Source organism: Xenopus laevis, chromosome 2S (assembly GCF_017654675.1).
Source record: "Xenopus laevis strain J_2021 chromosome 2S, Xenopus_laevis_v10.1, whole genome shotgun sequence".
Taxonomy (NCBI): Eukaryota; Metazoa; Chordata; class Amphibia; order Anura; family Pipidae; genus Xenopus; species Xenopus laevis.
Window position 1 is genome coordinate 138,715,476 of NC_054374.1, and position 20,832 is coordinate 138,736,307.

Sequence of the window (20,832 nt, forward strand, 5' to 3'; positions counted from 1 at the left end):
ACACTGCTATTTTTTCAGCCTAATATTCCATTTTCCTCACTTTCTGTAAAGGAATAACACAAATGTTTCTTCATGTTTTGATTTGGAATAGAATGTGCAGTGTTCCGAATGCATTTGCATGTATGGAAATAAACGCTATTATAAGGATTTATTATATAAGGAACACGCTGCTATTATTCTGAACACAACTGTATGAGATACTTTAAAAAATCCTGCATGTGAATTGCTGAGGTATAAGCGTGTGACTAGCAAAACTTGGGTGCACATCAGAAACTAGTCCATTATCATGGACATCCTATATTTGCGTGCTCCAATGACCCAGAACATCAAGGGTGATATTATAAACAGACCCATTATAGATTGGGTTCGGTATATGACCAATACAACAATTTAAAGCATTCACTTGCTGTTAGGGCTCGTCTCCAGACAGATTATTCTAAAGCTATTAGGAAGATAACTCCATCCAGTGACATTCTTAAAACCAATCCAGGGTCACAAGCAAGGTTTTAAACAAAAAGGGGTGGGATCACCTGGGTTTAAATTCTGTACTCTATTCCTTACTGACAGACACACCTATGATTAAGTGCCGGATGGGTGCGAAACGCGTAAGGTGGGATAAGTGGGGTGGTATGTACTGAATACTTTTTAAATGTGAATTTCAATAGATTATTCTTATTTTTACTCTGAGGCCTTGGGGCATATATCTCTTTTGATATAAACTTTTTGGATTTTGACTGCCTTGGAACTGGGGCTGGTCCCTTTGGCCACGCCGAATAGCTATATGGACTCCCGATCTTTCAATAGAATTACAGCATTTGCTGCTTGACGCATCACCTGGAACGTATTCCACTGGATCGTAAACTAGGGAGTATCAGAATTCTACTGGGCTGAAACTGTTGCAATTAATATGGGTGCCCCATACAGAACTGTACCCAATTGCTGCTGAAAAAATATTAACATTTTCATTGCTGAAGGCGAAAATGTCTTTGTAAAACAAGTTGCTTTACATTTTTGTGTGTCATAATGGGAAAGGAAGGTGGCATGAATAGCCTTGTATGTGAGGTTATGTGATCCTGGGCTACACACTGCCGTCAGTGGCAACCGGCAGAACTTTGATCCAATTTGCCTTAATATTTCCCATTGTCATGAGAAAGTCTGCACAATTCCAAGAATTCTGGTGGCTAAGGTTTCCACAAACATTTTGCAGAAACCCAAAAACAGCCACAGAAATTAGGAAGAATACTGAAGGATAAAAAAAAGAATGAAAAAAAACTTGACATTTATTTCATGAGAATGTTTATGTTTGAAATACATAATAAAATTGAGAAAACACAAGAAAAGTAATAAGTTAACACCTTTGTGGTGGAAGCTGCAGAGAACTGCAGCACAGTGTGTTAAGTAGTCCGGGGCCTTACTGCATTAACAAACTGAGCCACTGATACAAATATATCGGTTAGTTCTTGCTGGAAAGGGAGTCCCTCCTGGCCTTGCGTTAAGCCTTGGATGTTCCAGCTTTAGCCGCTGTTAGCTGTTGAATTTTTATACTCATCATTTCTATGACGGCTGCAAAGATAAAATTACATTTAAATTTAAGCATTTATAGTTGAGGTTTAAATGCAACAAAGTCACACAAAAAGTTAAGTCACAAAAATAGCAATTGTTTTCTATTTACAGGTATGGGATACATTATCTGGAAACCCGTTATCCAGAAATTTCCGAATTACAGAAAGGCCGTCTCCCATAGACTCCATTTTATCCAAATAATCCAAATCCAAAAATTCTGTAATAATAACAGTAGCTTGTACTTGATCCCAACTAAGATATAATTAATCCTTACTGAATGCAGAACCAGCCCATAAGGTTTATTTAATGTTTTCATGATTTGCCAGTAGATTTAAGGTATGAAGATTCATATTACAGAAAGATCCATTATCTGGAAAGCCCCAGGTCCCAAGCATTCTGGATAATTGGCAGGAAAGCAGCACAGGGAGAATGGGCATTCTTTAAAAACCACCTTAACCCTACGAATGGATAACATTTACTACTAAAATCTAAATTCATTCTTCAGAAGGGAACCTTACTCCAAGACCGAATTTCTCATTTTTTTCCTGAAAAATACTCCGCACAGGTTTTTTTCCCCTTATTGACCAATACATTTTCCGGAAAAATTTCTGCGTGGGAAAAAACGAATCGTACGAATATTTGGGATTTTCCACCCGAAAACTGTGAAATCTTCGGATTATTGCATGAAACCTACCGCAGATCAAGATTTCTTCAGCACTTCTTCTATTGACTTGTATGCAATCTCTGCAGGTCTGAGACACCAGATTTTTGGATTCAAACTCTTTCCATCCTCCGGTATATTAAATCCCCAAAAACTAGTGGGTAATTTTCCACTAAAAATTTGGATTTTATAGTAAGAAAAACACAAATTTTTGGGTTTTTGGCATTCGGACTTTAAAATATAACCCCCTTGGTATTTAATAATATAATAAAATAATTTGCTAATACACTTTTCCTATGAATATACAGCAAGATTCCAGTAGATAGTAAACAAAATTTGATGGCCACAAGAATTCTTGTATCCTTACAAAATAATCACTTTTAAAAGACTCATATTTGTAGTTGGTAGAATAGTTTATTTTTAAGCAAGACTATTGAATCTGCAAAGTAAAGTAAACAACTGAAGTGTTAAACTTTGCACAGCCCTAATGTATGCCTAAATCTAAATTTGGAGCAGCTTCATTGCTTAGAAGATTTATAAAAAATTAAAAAGCTTGGTTAGATTATGCAATTCGGTTCACAAATCTGAACAAAGTGCAAGATCTACTGCCAAAATGTATCAAAACACTATTTTAGAAGAGGGTGCAATGAGTTGATATTTATTTTGTATAAATCACATGGATACAAGTTAATCCTTACAGAAAGCAGCAGCTAAATATTAAGGGAGATGAGAGCTAGCAACTGCCGAGGGTGAATGGGTTTAGTAAATACCTGCTCCCCCCAGGCTGTGACACCATCAGATGTGGTAAAAGTAGCCCACAGATGTATATTGCTGGTATGCCCAGGGTAGTCCAGTTATAGACTTCTTAATTTGAGTTAAATATTTGTCAATGTGGGTGCCATAAACACAGGAATAAAGTTCTCTCACCTTGCTTCATGGCATGCTTTTCCTGCAAGGCTGGCTGAATCTTCTCAATCTGCTTCGTTAGAAATTCAACCTTCCTCTTAAAGAAGTCCTTGGCATCCTTTACAGTCTAACAGAGGAAGCATTTAAAGATGGAATGGGAAAAATCAATACGATTAAAGAAAAGTAAAATATATTTCAGTTCTTATAGCACAGCAATTAGTTTTTTTTGCATCCTCACATTCTCTCTAGAAATCACATTCTCTCTCAGCAACACAATAAAGAAACTTGTTAATCCTGCCTATGTACCAATAATGAAAGGAAATAATTGTTTATTATAGGGGGAAGTGATTTGAGGCAGAAGCAACATTCCAGTATACACGTATTTAACAATTTCATTGTTCTTTGGATCTAGCTCTTAAAACAGTGTGTTGTGAGTTATACTCTAGGTCTTTTAATCAGCTAGAGTGCAACATTGTGTCAGGAATCAGAGACAGAAGTATATTATTTAGGGCAAGGCCAGACATGGCGTTTTTACGTTGCGTTTTAAAAAAAGCTCAGTCAGGCGTAAATACACAGAAACTGCACTTCCACTGAGGCTAATGGAAACGCACTATTGCAATTCTCAGAGGGCGCTTACAAGCTGAAATCCGCCACGGGACGCCAGTATTGGCGTTTTTTAGCAGAAACGCCAATACTTAAACTAACAAATCAATAGACTATGGGATCTGCATAAATTTGCGCAAATACGCAGCGTATTTTAAATATGGTGTCCAAAATCTCACGAGATAAAATGATGCATATTCGTTTTTACGGCCGGTGACGTAATTACATTGCGAATTGACGATCATTCCTTCTCCATTTTGCATGTAAATAGTTTTTCTATTTCTAAATAGCTTTTCTATTTCCAGCCAGCAGAATTATGGGGAACGAGAAAAATGAAGTGCATGTTGGGAAAAGAAACTAGGGATGCACTGAATCCAGCATTCGGTTCGGGATTCGGCCTTTTTCAGCAGGATTCGGCCATATGCAGGGAGGGAAATCGTGTGACTTTATCAGTAAACAAGGAAGTAAAAATGTTTTCCCCTTCCCACCCCTAATTTGCATATGCAAATTAGGGTTCGGATTCGGTTTGGTATTCGGCCGAATCTTTCACGAAGGATTTGGGGGTTCGGCCGAATCCAAAATAGTGGAATCGGTGCATCCCTAAATGAAACCTATGTGCTGAAAAACGCATGTTGACGATTGCGTGTGGTTTCAGTGGAGTATTTACGCCCGAGTGAGCTTTTTTAAAAATGTGACGTAAAAACGACATGGCTGGCCTTGCCCTAAATGTATATTAGAAAGTTGCTTAGAATAATATTTTCTTTTACTGTGCAAAAAGTTGGGTGAAGTATCCCTTTAAATTATAGCGGTGGGTATATGTGCCCATTAAAGGGAATGTTCACCTTAACTTTTAGTATGATGCAGAGATAGATATTCAGACTATTTGAAATTGGATTTTATTTTTTATTATTTGTGGTTTTTGAGTTATTTAGCTTTTTATTCACTCTCTCCACTTCGCAATTTCAGCAATCTGTTTTCTAGGGTCCAAATTACCCTAGCAACCATGCTTTGATTTGAATAAAAGGCTGGAATATGCTGAACTATAAAAAAAATAAAGACAAATTGAAAAGTTGCTTAGAATTGGTCATTCTATAAACCACCCCTTTAAAGGAAGATAATCACAATATGAATTATCCTTACTGAGTTTAATTATGCAACTTATCTTTTTTGAATACAGAAATATCCCTTTATTAAGCTTAACATAACAATGCCCAAATAATAAATTCATCATAATCAGATAGCTTTAAGTAATTAAAACATTCAGCTTCAAGGAAAACTATACCCCCAAAATTAATACTTAAGCAACAGACAGTTTATATCATATTAAGTGGCATATTAAAGAATCTCACGAAACAGGAATATATATTTAATTAAATATTGTCCTTTTACATCTCTTGCCTTGAACCCCCATTTAGTGATGGTCTGTGTGCTGCCTCAGACATCACTTGACCAGAAATACTGCAGCTCTAACTGTAACAGGAAGAAGTATGGAAGCAAAAGACACAACTCTGTCTGTTAATTGGCTCATGTGACCTAACATGTTTGGTTTGTTGGTATGTTTGTGTGCACCATGAATGCTACAAATGGCAATTTTCTATTTATGATTACCCAATGGCACATACTACTAAAAAAGTATATTATTGTGAAAATGCTTTATTTACATGAAGAAGGGTTTTACATGAGCTGTTTCTTGCAATATCTTTTTATAGAGACCTACATTGTTGGGGGAAGGGGGTATAGATTTCCCTTTAAAGAAGAACTAAACCCTAATTTACTGCACCAGCCTAAAGTGTCAACTTCTCAATCGCAAGTAGATAATTTATCAAAACACCAAACAAATATATCTGGTATAAAAACACATATGCCCAAATTCATTAAATACATGTGATTGTATTAGTCCTTAGAATTAGGATTTATTATTTCTGGTATAATAAGTCCCTGTTCACTGAAAGCTTTGGTGATATCACTCAGGGAGGAAACTACCTGTATACAAACTGTATACTACCTGTATAAGGCTTATTCACATGTACAGCAGCTTTACATGAGTAGTCGAATTTCCATATCAGTGTCCTGTTTGCTTACATATTGATCTGGCCAGTGCTCTCTTGGGAAACATGCACTAGCATTGACAATCTTACCTGCTTTGAATTATAGTAATCAAAATGAAACGTGTTTGTCATACCAGATGGTTCAGATCTACAGTACCAATAATGTGTCATGCAGAATAAGAAATGCAAAGACAAACTCTTGCACAAGAAACTAAAGGACATGTGTTCATGTTTTGTCATCACAATCAGTGCTCTCACATCACTTTAGAATAAGGTAAGAGATGTAACTTACCTTTTCCACATAATATCCAGTACCCACATCGATCATTATAGTCGACACATCATTAAGAGTCCCAGGCACGTACATCTGTATGGAAGGTTAAGGGGGAAAAACCCACACCTGCTGTTCTTCTTTAAACATAGTTATGCAAATACTGGTTTTCTACTTCTTAAAGGAACATTGAAGGGATACTGCCATGGGAAAACATTATTTTTTCTAAATGAATCAGTTAAAAGTGTTACTCCAGCAGAATTCTGCACTGAAATCCATTTCTCAAAAGAGCAAACAGATTTTTTTTATATTCAATTTTGAAATCTGACATGGGGCTAGACATTTAGTCAATTTCCCAGCTGCCACTGGTCATGTGACTCGTGCCTGCACTTTAGGAGAGAAATGCTTTCTGGCAGGCTGCTGTTTTTCCTTCTCAATGTAACTGAATGTGTCTCAGTGGGACATGAGTTTTTACTATTGAGTGTTGTTCTTAGATCTACTAGGCAGCTGTTATCTTGTGTTAGGCAGCTGTTATCTTATTACCTTCCCATTGTTCTTTTGTTTCGCTGCTGGGGGAAAAAAGGGAGGGGGGTGATATCACTCTAACTTGCAGTACAGCAGTAAAGAGTGATTGAAGTTTATCAGAGCATGACATGACTTGGGGCAGCTGGGAAATTGACAATATGTCTAGCCCCATGTCAGATTTCAAAATTGAATATAAAAAAATCTGTTTGCTCTTTTGAGAAATGGATTTCAGTGTAGAATTCTGCTGGAGCAGCACTATTAACTGATTCATCTTGAAAAAATAATTTTTTCCCATGGCAGTATCCCTTTAATATAAAAATTATGTAAAAAAAAAAGAAATCTCTTCTATGCACCTATAACAACAAATCTGGCCTTGACAGGGTTAATGATCGTTAATGTTTTACACCTAAATAATGACATAAAATCCCTTTTCTAGTTGCGGAGTCTGAAAAAGGTGATAGGGCGTCAAGCAACAGGAATACAAAAATTATGTAAAAAAATCCCTTCTACGCACCTCCAATAACACATCTGGCCTTGACAGGGTTAATGATCTTTAATGTTTTACACCTAAATAATGACATAAAATAAATTTTTCTGGTTGCAGAGTCTGAAAAAAGGCGATAGGGCGACAAGCACTGAATCAGCTCTTACATACACGCTCCTGTCTCCTTATAGCCGAATTCCTGGTTGATAGCGGAAGTTCATTTCTGGGGCTTCACGGACCCTTCATTGTTCACCCTAATTCCTGCTGGTTTTGGTTCAGGGAATTTTATTTGCTCAGAGTGATTTATATCTCAGCTATGAGACAAATCTTTCAAGAACTGCAGAAAGCCCCAACAAAGTCAGTGAGCACACACTCACTCCTTCACTGCTCACAGCTCTTAGAGAAATATTCATGCTAAGAAAATGGAAAACACAGCACACTGATAATCTTCTGCAAAGCCCCAGAAACGAACTTCCACTATTAACTATAAAGTCGGCTGTGAGGAGACAGGAGTGAGTATGTAAGAGCTGGTGCAGTGCTTGTCACCCCATCGCCTTTTTCAGCAGTACAGCTGGAAGAAGGATTTTATTATTTAGGTGTAAAACATTAAAGGAGAACTATCTCAAAAATAATATTTAATATAAGCTTCAGCATACTGAAATAAGAAGCTTTCTAAATACAATCAATTAAAAATTATCAAGTTTATCTTCCCTATCCCTCAGCATCTGTTTCTCCTCATTCTGTCTTCACTCAAGTTGGGTGTCAGAAGTTGGATCCAATATATCTTATAGGGGGGGTCCTTTTGCCTAGAAGATGTATTAAAGCTCACTCTATTAAAATCACCAGACATCATGTCTCTCTACATGCAGGATTTGTGAAAAAGGCAGTTATTTTGTAAGATTTCGTTTGTAATGGAATCAGTTATTCGAGTGAGCTCCAATACATCTGCTAGGAAAGGGAGCCCACCCTATAAGATATATTGGATCATTCATCTGACACCCAACTGCTGCATGAAGACAGAATGAAGAGAAACAGATGCTGAGAGAGGAATGGTGAAGATAAACTTGATTATTTCAGAAACAATGCAGCATATTTAATTGACTGTATTTAGAAAGTTTCTTACTTCAGTATGAGGAAGCTTATATTAATTTTTCATTTTCGCGATAGTTCCCCTTTAAAGATCATTAACTTTATCAAGGCCAGATGTGTTATTGGAGGGGGGGGGTAGAAGAGATTTTTTAAATAAAGGTTTAGTGTTCCTTTAAATGAGTAATAAAGGCAGAATTTATGCTGCTGACCTCATAAATATAGCACATGCTCATCTAACTTAATATTGAGGTTAGTATGATTTGTGATATTGGATCCCCGTTATAGTTGCCAGTGTTGGCTCAAATACAGAGTAAGTTCTACAGTAAAGACAGGAAGATTCATTCAAATTTACTACTTGCAACTGCAGTCAGCCTAAAATAAATAAATAGCTTTACAATGCATTTGCCTAAATAGCGACACCACTAAACTTCTGTCAATGTTTTAGCAATAAACTACGACTTGTGTCAGTACACAACAGACAGATAGCTACATGAGGAAATTTGGCGCATGCAAGAGTAGCAAGTCATTTATAGTAGATGCGCAAAAGGATATAGAACTCAATTCCTCACTTGCCCTGCGGTGCATAGTTTCACTAGATGCCTGGCACTGGCATTAAGCCAATATTATTACGTTGAGAAACCACACATATACACGATTCTGCATAGCCATACGCTTGTGATTATCAAAAAGATATGTAAATTATTCATATTTTATTGCAAACTCAATAAAAAGAATTTGAAAAGCAAGAGAAACCACACAAATTCATTTAAGCGTGTTTAACCCATTTCTTATCAGTCATAGATGGTTGGTAGTGAACGGGATAAGGAGGTTGTTCACCTTTAAATTAACCTTTAGTGTGATATAGACTGTAATATTCGGACACTTTGCAATTGGTGTTCGTTTTTTATTATTTGTGTTTTTGGGGTATTTTAGTTTTTTTATTCAACAGCTGTCCAATTTTTGCACTCTGGTTGCAAGGGTCCAAATCCCCCTAGCAACCATTCACTGATTTGAGTAAGAGACTGGAATATGGATATGAGAGGGCCTAAATAGAAAGATGAGTAATAAAAAGTAGCAAATAAAACATTTGCAGCTTTACAGAAACATTGTTTTTGGATGGGGTCAGTGACACTCCCCCCCCCCCCTCATTTGAAAGCTGAAAAAAAATCTGAAGAAATAAAGCAAATAATTAAAAAAATAATAAAGGGGGTTTTCACCTTCAAGTTACATTTTATAGTATGTTAAAGAATATTCAGTTCTAAGCAACTTTTTACTAGGTTTTCATTATTTATTTGTTATCGTTTTTCAATGACTTGCCTTCTTCTTCTGCCTTTTTCCACCTTTCAGATAGGGGCCACTGACCCCATCTAAGATAACAAATGCTCTGCAAGTCTTCATATTTATTGTAATTGCTACTTTTTATTACTCATCTTTCTATTCAGGCCTCCCCTATTCATATTCCATTCTCCTATTTAAATCAATGGATGGTTGCTAGGGTAATTTGGACCATAGCAACCAGTTAACTGAAACTGCAGACTGGAGAGATGCTGAATAAAAAGCTAAATAACTCAAAAACCACAAATAAAAAATTAAACCCAATAGCAAAATGTCTCAGAATATCACTCTGTAGATCATAGTTAAAGTTAACTCAAAGGTGAACAAACCCTTTAAAAAGAAATAATGAAGATCAATTGAAACGTTGCTTAGAACTGGCCATTCTAGAACATACTATAAAACAATTGCTCAACTGCTACAAATGGGCTCAGGATATTGGGGACTTAGACCTGGATAAATGGACAGAAGTCTTAAGGCACCTGTCGAACTCTACAATAGCAACCACGGATAAATTGATCCAGGTAAAATTCTTGCATCGCTCCTATCTGACCCCAGAACGCCTCCATCGAATGACTCCTACTAGGGACGTAAAGTGCACGCGGGGCTGTAGACACCCAGGTTCCTGGATCCACATGGTATGGCTTTGTCCTAAGCTTGTGACATACTGGACACAAATCTTTGAATTTATATCTAAAGTGCTGGTCCTCACAATACAACCGGATCCAACAGTGGCACTATTGGGCCTTACAAGAGGGCTTGTAGACGCAGCGGAAAGTAGAACTTTTTTCTGTACTATGCTAAAAAATGAATTATTCTAAAGTGGAATAGACCTGATACACCAACACTGGAGGCCTGGAAGGAACTAGTAAATAAGGCCCTGCCATGCTATAAGGCTGCTTGTTTCTCCAGAGGGTGCACAGACATATTCATTGATATATGGATGATGTGGGTGCGTAATTCTGATACAAATCGCCCTCATGTCTTTTAGAGACTGCTCTCTATAACAAAGTGGTACTTGAATGCTCTTTGAAATTGGTCCGTTCCCTCCCCTTTCTATCTTCGTTTTTCCTTTCTTTCTCTATTTCTTATATTATTTATCTGTTTATTGTGTAAATTTATCTATGAACATGAAACTCAAAATGAAGTTTAAAAAAAACCACACATTTCTGTTTAGTAGCCTTTTAAAGGGGTTGTTCACCTTCCACACGTGAACACGTGTTCAGTTGTTTTCAGACATTTTTCAATCACTTTCCATTATTTATTTTTTTTACAGTTTTTCCAGAATTGAAGTTTAATGTTGAATGTTTCTGTCTTGGCTTTTTAAAGTCTGGCGGCTCAGTGATCCAGGTGCAGATTCTGAACTATAACATTTAATTGTAACAATTCTTATAATCTGCTACATTTCTCAGCTGCATCTGTGGAATATTAGCAAACTATTGTATACAACAGCTGCCTTTAATGAAACTCAAGGATTTTGCTCAGCAGTGCCAAATATAACAAACGTATCAACTTAATGTATCAGTTTAGAACAGTTTACAGGGTCGGCGACCCCCACCTTCATAGAGCTGCTGCTTCACAAGGTGAAAAATTAACCTTCTAGATTCATTATTTAAAAAACGGTTGCAAATAGAAAGTAATTTATTTCTGGTCAACTATCTGAAATCAACTGAATTGAAAAGGAGATTTACTTACCTGGTAAAGCTCTTTTGCATAGGCCCGTACTGTCAGTGCAGGACGACTGGGGTTAAGTTCTCCTCTCTGGAGGCAGGACAAACAATTAATGAATTCTGAAGCTCCTCCTCTTCCTGTGTCTCCTTCCATCCTCAGTTGGTTGTAAAGTCTGTGAATGGAGACACACAGCAAACATAGAACTAACTCCCTAACTAGCTAAGGAGCGGCAGCAACCGACACCCACACCAAAAAAGGGCGGGATGCTGCACTGACAGTACGGGCCTATGCAAAAGAGCTTTACCAGGTAAGTAAATCTCCTTTTATGCATACGGCCCTACCTGTCAGTGCAGGACGACTGGGGATGTCCCAAAGCCATCCTAAAAGAAGGGTAGGGTAGAAAAAAACTTGAAACGTGTAACAAAATACTGAAATTTTGAACTATAGGAAGCTAACTACGTGCTACTGCTGCTTGTAGCACCTTCCTGCCAAACTCTGATTGGCTTGCGTTAAACAAATCAAACTTATAGAACTTGGAAAAAGTGTGAGGTGAGGCCCAAGTGGCCGCCTGGCAAATTGTTTCTAATGAAGCATCATGAAAGAAGGCCCATGAAGTACTGACCTTTCTAGTGGAATGTGCCCTCAACTGAATAGGGGGGGGCATTCCTGCCTGAGTATAAGCTAGAGAAATGGTGTCTACAATCCATCTAGCTATGGTCCGTTTCGAAGCAGGGGAACCAGCATTATGACCCCCGAAGAGGATGAACAGTACATCTGAATGTCTAAGAGGCTGAGATCTCTGGACATAAGTTTTAAGGGCCCGGACCGGATCCAAAGGATGTGTGAACTCATCTGACTGATCAGAATCCTTAACATGGAAGGCCGGAATAACAATGTCCTGGTTGACATGAAAGGCTGATACCATCTTAGGTAAGAAGGCTGAGTTTGGACGAAGAACTGCTTTGTCTGGATGAAACTTGAGCCATGGAGATTTGCACGACAAGGAAGCCAATTCAGATACTCTCCTGGCGGAAGCCACCGCTAGAAGAAAAACTGTTTTGAGAGTCAAAAATTTAACTTCCACAGAATCAATAGGTTCAAAAGGAGGGGATCTAAGCGCCTCCAAAACTAAATTCAAATCCCAAGGAGGAATAGGTGTTTTCGTAGGTGGTTTGAGACGGTATAGACCTTGAAAGAACAATTTCACCTCTGGAAGTAGAGCCCATTGATGTTGAAAGAGTGCCGCTAGAGCCGAAGTTTGCACCTTGAGTGATGGAATGCTTAACTGTTTATTGAAGCCTTCCTGTAGAAACTGTAGAATGTGAGGAGATTGACAATTCCTCCAAACTAACTTCTGATTCACACACCACGAGATGAATATACGCCAGATTCTGTGATAAGCTTTGGCAGTAGTTGGTCGCCTTGCTGAAAGCAACGTATCTATGACGGGTTGCGGAAATCCCTTCTGGCTCCAGATACTGGATTCAAGAGAAAAGCCGTTAAACTCAGTCTGTGGACATCCGGATACCAGGCTGGACCTTGTGTCAGTAGGTCTGGTGTGACTGGTAATCGAAAAGGATGATCTGTTAGCATTGCTACCACCTCCGCGAACCAACAGCGAGCCGGCCAGTGCGGTGCCACCAGTATTACCGGAAGGCCTTCCTGACGAATCTTCATGAGTGTCCGCTGTAACATCGGCAATGGTGGAAAGGCATAACCCATCTTGAAGACCCAAGGAGTAGCCAACCCGTCTACAGCCTCCGCCAGTGGGTCCCTGATCCTGGAGAAGAATCTTGGTACTTGGCAATTGTGCCTGGATGCCATGACATCCACGCAGGGGGTTCCCCATTTGCTGACGATTAGTCGGAATACTGAGGTCTTGAGCCGCCATTCGCCCGGGTCCAATGTGTTGCGGCTGAGATAGTCCGCCTGCCAATTTTGAAGACCCGGGATGTAAATGGCTGTTATGGTGGCAGAATGTGTTTCGGCCCAGGTGATGATCTTGGATATCTCTGACATTGCTGCAGCGCTCCTTGTACCCCCTTGCTTGTTGAGGTACGCTACAGCGGTACTGTTGTCCGATTGAATTCGGACATGGGTGTTTTGTAGCAGTTGTGACCAATGGAGGAGGGCATTGAAGATTGCCCTGATTTCCAGAATGTTTATGTGGAGTTTCTGCTCCTGTAGGTTCCACAGTCCCTGACAAGAACGGTGTTGCCAAGCCGCTCCCCAGCCCTTGAGGCTGGCATCCGTGGATATCACCACCGGAGCTGGTAGATGCCAGGGCTTGCCCCTGGAGAGATTGGGTTCCTCGGACCACCAGTGGAGACTGGATAATACCGTCTTGGATAGTGACAGTGTCTGAGAAAGATCCTGATGATCCTTGTTCCACTGACGAAGAAATGCTCTTTGCAATGGTCGCATGTGGAACTTTGCGAATGGAACTGCGTCTATGGTTGATGCCATGAGACCTAGTAGTTGAAGTATGGCGAAAGCCGTTGCCGCTCTTGTCCGTAGTGACCGTATCACTGACTGAATATGATGAATCTTCTCCCCTGGGAGGAAAAGGCTTTGAAGGTTGGAATTGACCACGAAGCCTAAGAACGGGAGAATTTGAGTCGGAGTGAGAATACTTTTTTGATAATTTATTATCCAGCCATGCTGTGTCAGATGTTGAATGCAAAGTTGTGTAGCCAGATGAGCTCTTTGATTGGACTCCGCAAAAATGAGGATGTCGTCCAAATATGGATAAATGTGTATCCCCAATGAGCGAATTACTGCCACCAGTGCTCCTAGGACTTTTGTAAATACTCTTGGCGCAGAGGTTAAGCCGAAGGGCATTGCTTGGAACTGGAAGTGTTGCTGGTTTAGGAAGAATCTGAGGTATTTGTGGTGATCTGGGTGTATGGAAATGTGTAAGTACGCATCTTTCAGGTCTACTTTCGTCATGAATGCGCCTGTTGGAATGGATGCTGTTATGGAGCGAACTGTCTCCATTTTGAACCTTTGGTACTTGACCGACTTGTTGAGTGGATGCAAGTTCAGTACAGGACGGAAACCACCATCCTTCTTTGGTACCAAGAAGAGGTTTGAATAAAAACCTTGGAAGTGCTCCGTAGGAGGCACCAACGTTATTACTCTTTTCTCCTGAAGATCTCGAAGAATGGAGATGGTGGCTGCTGCCTTGATAGGGTCTGAAGGTTGTTTTGAGGGTACAAATCGGGAGGCTGGTGGGAATTTGGTGAAGAATATTTTTAGACCTGACGAAATAATATTGAGGACCCAAGGATCGGAAATGGAGGTCTGCCAGATGGTTGCGAACTGTTGCAGCCTGCCACCCACCTTGAAAGACTCGACTCCGCTTGAGTCAGGAGTCCTGATTCTTGGGCGGACCCCCCTTCCTAGTATTCTTCTGTTGTGATTGCCATGGCCTGAATTTTTTATTGGTGGTATTGGAACTAGGTCTACCCCGGTTGGATTGCCTGGAGTAAGAGCCCCAGGATCTATGATGGTAGTTGCGCTTGTGGATAGTCTTGTGTGGTCTCTTACCTTGAGGGAGGAATGCCCCTTTTCCGCCAGTCACATCAGCGATAATTTGTTTGAGTTCTGGACCGAACAATTGAGTTCCTTCAAACTTCAAGGATACCAATTTGTGTTTGGAAGCGGAATCCCCAGACCATTGTCTTAACCAAAGAGCACGTCGAGCTGTTATAGATGCTGCTGAAGCTCTAGAAGCCAGTTTAGTGATTTCCAGTGAAGCATCACTGAGGAATGAGAGGGCCAGAGAGAGTTTATCTAAAGTTGCCAAAGTGTCAGAATGTTTAGACAGTGGAGACTTTTTAAGTTCTTGGCACCAAAATTTTGCGGTGCGTGCTACGCTGAGAGAAGCAGAAGCAGGGCGTAAAGCTGCAGCGGAATGAATAAAGTCCCTCCGTAGAGCTGATTCAATCTTTTTATCCATGGGATCCCGGAAGGATCCGGCATCCTCAGATGGTAGTGTAGTATTTCTGGACAGGCGTACTATGGCCGAATCAACTCTAGGTGATTTGTCCCCAAAGTATTTGTGTTCATCCGAAATCGGATATTTAGAGAGAAACTTTTGTGGGACAGTATGTCTTTTGTCTGGTTCTGACCATTCGTCAGATATGATTTGTGTGACGGATTTGCTAGTGGGAAAAACTCTGGTTTTTTTGAGTTTGTTACCGAGCACTTTATCTACTTTAGACACTGGTAAGGGAGTCTCTTTGATCTCTAAAGTATCGCATAGATACTTGAGGAGTAATCTGATATCGTCAGGTTGTTTAGTAGAGACGGCCTCATTTGATGCAGAAGAATCTGAATCAGTAGAGTTGGTAACATCATGTTCAGAATCTGAACCCTCATAAGATTCTGAGTCTGAAGAATCAGAAACGATAGGCACTGGTGCTTTAGACTTGGACTTGGTCCGAGTAGGATTATGTACCTGATTAGTAACTGCCTGTTGCACTGATTGTATGTGAGACTGTAACCAACCAAAAAATTGAGTGAATTGCTGATTATTAGCGTTTGAAGATGGAGACAAATCTTGTGGTATAGATTGAGAAGTATGAGCTGGGCTGGACGGGCCAGGTGAAAAATGAGGAGGGGAAGGAGGCTCCTGACTGGCATGAACCATAGCAATGGTTGATAGAGGCATAGGCTGTTGTAACTCAATATCTGACTGAGGAGACTGTGGAGATTTAGTCATCTTGTGCAAAATAGGAGGAGAGGGTGAAGCATTAATTGCTTCCTTTCTTTTACCCCTCTTTCTGGTTGCCTTAATGGGTCTCTTGGGGCCCTCAGAGAAATCCTCAATGAGGTCAAACAGTTCCTTTGAATGAGCCATAATATCAGTTAGACCACTGGTTTTGTGAAAGTGCTGTTCCCAATAATAGTCAGAGAAATACTTATCTAATCCGCCTGCCTGCGACTCCTTATTAGTAAGCGTGAGGACAGAGGGCTGCAGCCGCGTGTCTCGCTTACTAGCGCTCCCCGATGACGTCACTAGAATGCGCTGCCGTATTGGCGCGCCTTTTAACTGATCAGTGCGGGCGGAAGTGACGTAGGGGCAGGACGCGTATCTGGCGCCTCTCTGCACAGGTAGAATGCGGCTTTCAAACAGCAGAGAGACTGCAGTAGCGCTTCCTTGTGCAATGGCTGTAAGGATGCCAGGGGAATAACCGCTGGCCATCCTGATTAATTCCACAAGGGAAAGACTGGCGTCTCAGCATTTAGTGGAGCGCACCTATCCCATAATTGAGGATGGGGCTCACACTAGTAAACGCTAGAAGCGGAGCACACAATACAGTAGGGCTCTAAACATGCCTAATAATAAAGGAGCACACAATAAAAAAAGGGGGCTCACCTGTGAAGATATGTGTAGCAGGGCTCAATACACTGACAAAGCACACAACCATAGAAGGGGGCTCAAGTCAGATAAGAGCACACTAAATAAACCAAAAAAAAAAAAAAAAAAAAAAAATGAAAAATAAAATATAAAAATATAAAAAAATGCGAAGAGGATGTAGTAGGTGTCCACCTCCGAGCAGGACAAACAAAAAACTGAGGATGGAAGGAGACACAGGAAGAGGAGGAGCTTCAGAATTCATTAATTGTTTGTCCTGCCTCCAGAGAGGAGAACTTAACCCCAGTCGTCCTGCACTGACAGGTAGGGCCGTATGCATAAAAGAGCATTGGAAGGTGAACAACCCCTTTAACAATTAGATGGCTGCACAATTACAATATTCCTTGCCACAATAATATAAGAAATAAATGGAAGAAAACAGACAACAAATGTGTCATGACGAGCAAGTTGTACATATTGTCATTGTGCACAAATGTCATCCCCATACCAATCCCAAAGGAAACCCATGAAAAGGATACAGAGCTGGTGAGAGGAACAAGCAGTTGCTTCCCTGTCAGATAAACAGATACAGGTTATTATAAGAGCAGCAGACTCTAACCTATGTGTGGCCACTGTCACTCACCTTCATTGCTTTTGTTCAGCACACTCAGGCACTCCTTTGCCTCCACATACTTGGTCTGGACCACCTTTAGCTGAGCAATGGAGGAGGACAGGAACTCCACTTCCTATGGAATGAAAAAGGCAAGTGATGAAGGCCCTGCAAGGTCTGTAACCCGACGCATGAGCAACGCCATGTCAGCAAGACTGGGAGTATAGCGCTTCCACTATCACATTACAGCTAGGCATGTGGAGCCTTCTAGTTGCTGCTGAGCTACAGCACCAATCGGTTACAGTCAGCTCCAGTGAAAACTGAGTCATTGCTCCACAGCCACGGGGTGGGTTTGTTCAGGGCCATCACCAACTTAAGTTGACAGTGTAACATTCATTATGATACCTGGTCCAGCTGACTTTTCAGTCCCTCCAACTGCGGCAGAGACAAATCGGTAATATTCACTGTCTGCGCCATCTTGGGAGAGGAAGAACCCCGCCTTCCTGCTACATTACTATAGCGACAGTCTAGCTGGTATCCGGTTCTTGTTTGCCGCTCTGTAGGCACGGGTAGAGCTCTATGCTAGTTCGGAGGCGGTGAAGTTTGCGTGCAAAGCTGTATTTGTGTTAATAAGTTACGCGATATGGATTGCTATTGAATATGTATAAATAATAGTTGTCATGAGAGTGTATCTTTTACACCCATAAACATTAAGTTGACAGCTGAAACCAAAAAGTACACATTCTAACAAGCTATATATAGAAAGAGACTAGAGAGAGAGAGAGAGATAGATGATAGATAGATAGATAGATGATAGATAGATAGATAGATAGATACATAGATAGATAGATAGATGATAGATAGATAGATAGATAGATAGATAGATAAATAGATAGATAGATAAATAGATAGATAGATGCACCGGATCCAGGATGCAGTTCGGATTCTACCAGGATTCGTCTTTTAGCAGGATTGTGGTGAATCCTAATTTGCATATGCGAATTAGGAGAGGGGAGGGAAATCATGCGACTTTTTGTCTCAAATAGGGTTGCCACCTTTTCTGGAAAAAAATGCCGGCCTTTCTATATATTTATGTTTTTTCCCTATTAATAACATTGGGATCAACTAGGGTTGCCACCCGGCCGTTATTTTACCGGCCTAGCCGGTAAAACACCTGCCAAGGCCGGTATTACAAATTTACCGGCAATGTAGCTGCCGGTAAATTTGTAATACCCTTCAAAAAGAGCCCTCAGCCTGCCCCTAATCCCCCGTAACTTACCTTTTCTCCTCAGTCTATGGTTCTCTGCGATGTGGCCCCGCCCCTTTTGACATCACGACCCGCACCTTTTGACATCACGGCCCACCCCTTTTGTTCCGCCACCCTAAGGTGGCAACCCTAGGATCAACAAACATTTTTACAGGCCAGTAGGGTTGCCACCAGGCCGGTATTTTACTGGCCTAGCCGGTAAAACACCCGCCGTGGCCGGTATTACAAATTTACCCCCTTTGCCGTCACGTGTGCCTCTTTTTACTGCTCCCAGCACCAGCCGGTGCAAATTTTATTGAAAGGTGGCAACCCTACTGGCCAGGCCCGTAAAATACCGGCCAGGTGGCAACCCTAGCCTCAAATAATAAGGAAGTAAAAAAGTTTTTCCCCTTCCAACCCCTAATTTGCATATGCAGATTAGGATTTGGTTCGGTATTCGGGCAAATCTTTAGTGAAGGATTTGGGGGTACGGCCGAATCCAATATAGTGGATTCGGTGCATTCCTATTTTTTTTTTTGTGGTCACAAATAAAAAGTACCATAAATAAGAATGCTGCCCGTTTGCTCTTCAGTTTACACACACAGACTGGACATTGATATATAAAACTACGTGGAGTGTAGAGCGAGACCCAGAAATCAAAATACAGCCCCATTTTCAAAACATTTGGGACACAGTGTAAAATTTAAATAAAAATAAAATGGCATGATTTTTTTTTTTTTATCAGAAAAGGACAGCGAGATCTGTAACAGGTATGGGACTGTTATTCGGAATGCTTGGGATTAAAGGAAAAGAAACGTAATTTACACTTGCGGTGCCAAAAGCTAGGCATCACCAAGTGATTGTATTTACTTACCTGCAGAAAACTGCACCAGCCCTGGGGTTCTGCCAGAGAGCACCACAGAGCGATCGTTGTCTTCACTTGTTCTGTTTTCAAATTTCCCGGGGCAGACGTATGCGCAGTAGAACGAAATACCTATCTTTTTCATTAAAGTTGGACTTTTCACTCTACTGCTCATGCACAGCAAGACCAACGAAACAGGAAGAGGTGGCATTGTGTGACAGTATATAAACTGAGAACTCGTGCTCATGGTCTATTTTGTTAATCACCTTACCTGAGCATGCAGGAAGGGAGAAGTGGAACCTAGACAAGTCAGGTCTAGCAAGTGATGGGCTAGCTCACTGTAAGTGTGATAGGCTTTGAGCCGAGCATCTGAGGCTCCACTGAGGATGTGAGATTATGATTCTTGGTACCAATTGGGACTAAGCTTTGGAGGTCGCTCCATTTAGTGAAAAGACTGAAAGCTGGGTGTACCTTCATAGACGCTGTTTATGATATTGTTCCCATGGGGACTTATACTGTCCAATGGTACTTGTGAGTATATGCCTATCCACTGCTGTTCTATGTTCCTGCTTAAATCTACATGGATTATCTTGTCCTTCAATAAATCTGTTCTATGGTTAAATTACAAGAACCACTGGCACCCAATTTTTACACACATATTTACAGTTGGACTGCACCCTGCCGCCACACCGTTGAGAATTAAGGTCTCATCCAGAGCACTTAGTGTAGAGCAAAGGTGCTGCTCATTTTACTATAAGCTTAAAATGATTAATTATATTTTAGTTGGGATCAAGTACAAGGTATTAGAGTGTAAGAGGAATGACCGTCTCACAATTCAGGACTTTCTGAATAACAGGTTTCCTGATAAAGGTTGACATATGTATTTGATTTTTTTAAAAATTTTTTATTGTTATCAATCCCAGTGTCAAACATTTTTTTGTGCCTGCTTTTCAGGGCAGACATGCTTCCTAATGATACCACCATTACTAAAATTGGCAGAGATAATTTTTGGTCTTGGCATTTCATTGGCCAGACTGGAGCGTTCCCCATTGGGAAATAAGACCCTGCTGCTACAAGTGAACCATTTATTTGAATAACAGCACCTATATGAAGTTGATTTGCAACTATAACTGGTGAAACTGGGCATATGGGGCATCCATTTTATGGACAATTAGGTGGTTCAAACAGAACTTTCATAGAGCAGACAATGAAACCGGACTGTGTTGCAACTATACTTAATCACAACTCCCCCTAAGCTTATGTCAGCAACAGATTATTGGCTGTAGAAGATGACCAAATTTTACAGTTCTAAAATTAAATATCAAAGAGCAATTGCAGCCATACTTCATGCCTCCTTTCTGCCTTATCCGGTTACTGTGAATTAAAATGAATATTAATAAAATACCACAGGGTATTGCTACAGTCCATCTTTAGCCCTTTAAGTGCCAGCTGAATAAATCATTTTCCAAGCATTTTCTTGGGGGGTTAGTATACCCAAGAAAACTATAGTAGTTTTATAAAGACTTCTGCTTTGTAGAGATCAAGAACTGCAAACAGTACTCTACCAAAAGTACCTCTCCAGAAATCATACATTAGATT

General features: G+C 40.4%; 1 protein-coding gene across 1 annotated transcript; it reads right to left on the reverse strand.

The window, feature by feature from the left end:
• Positions 1 to 1,259: 1,259 nt before the first annotated feature.
• On the reverse strand, positions 1,260 to 17,611 carry pfdn5.S (prefoldin subunit 5 S homeolog). Its single transcript, NM_001094651.2, is given in 6 exon segments — positions 1,260 to 1,563; positions 3,152 to 3,257; positions 6,074 to 6,148; positions 17,055 to 17,086; positions 17,159 to 17,261; positions 17,531 to 17,611. Coding segments are annotated over 6 exon segments (459 nt in total). The 5' UTR covers positions 17,603 to 17,611; the 3' UTR covers positions 1,260 to 1,492.
• Positions 17,612 to 20,832: the final 3,221 nt, after the last annotated feature.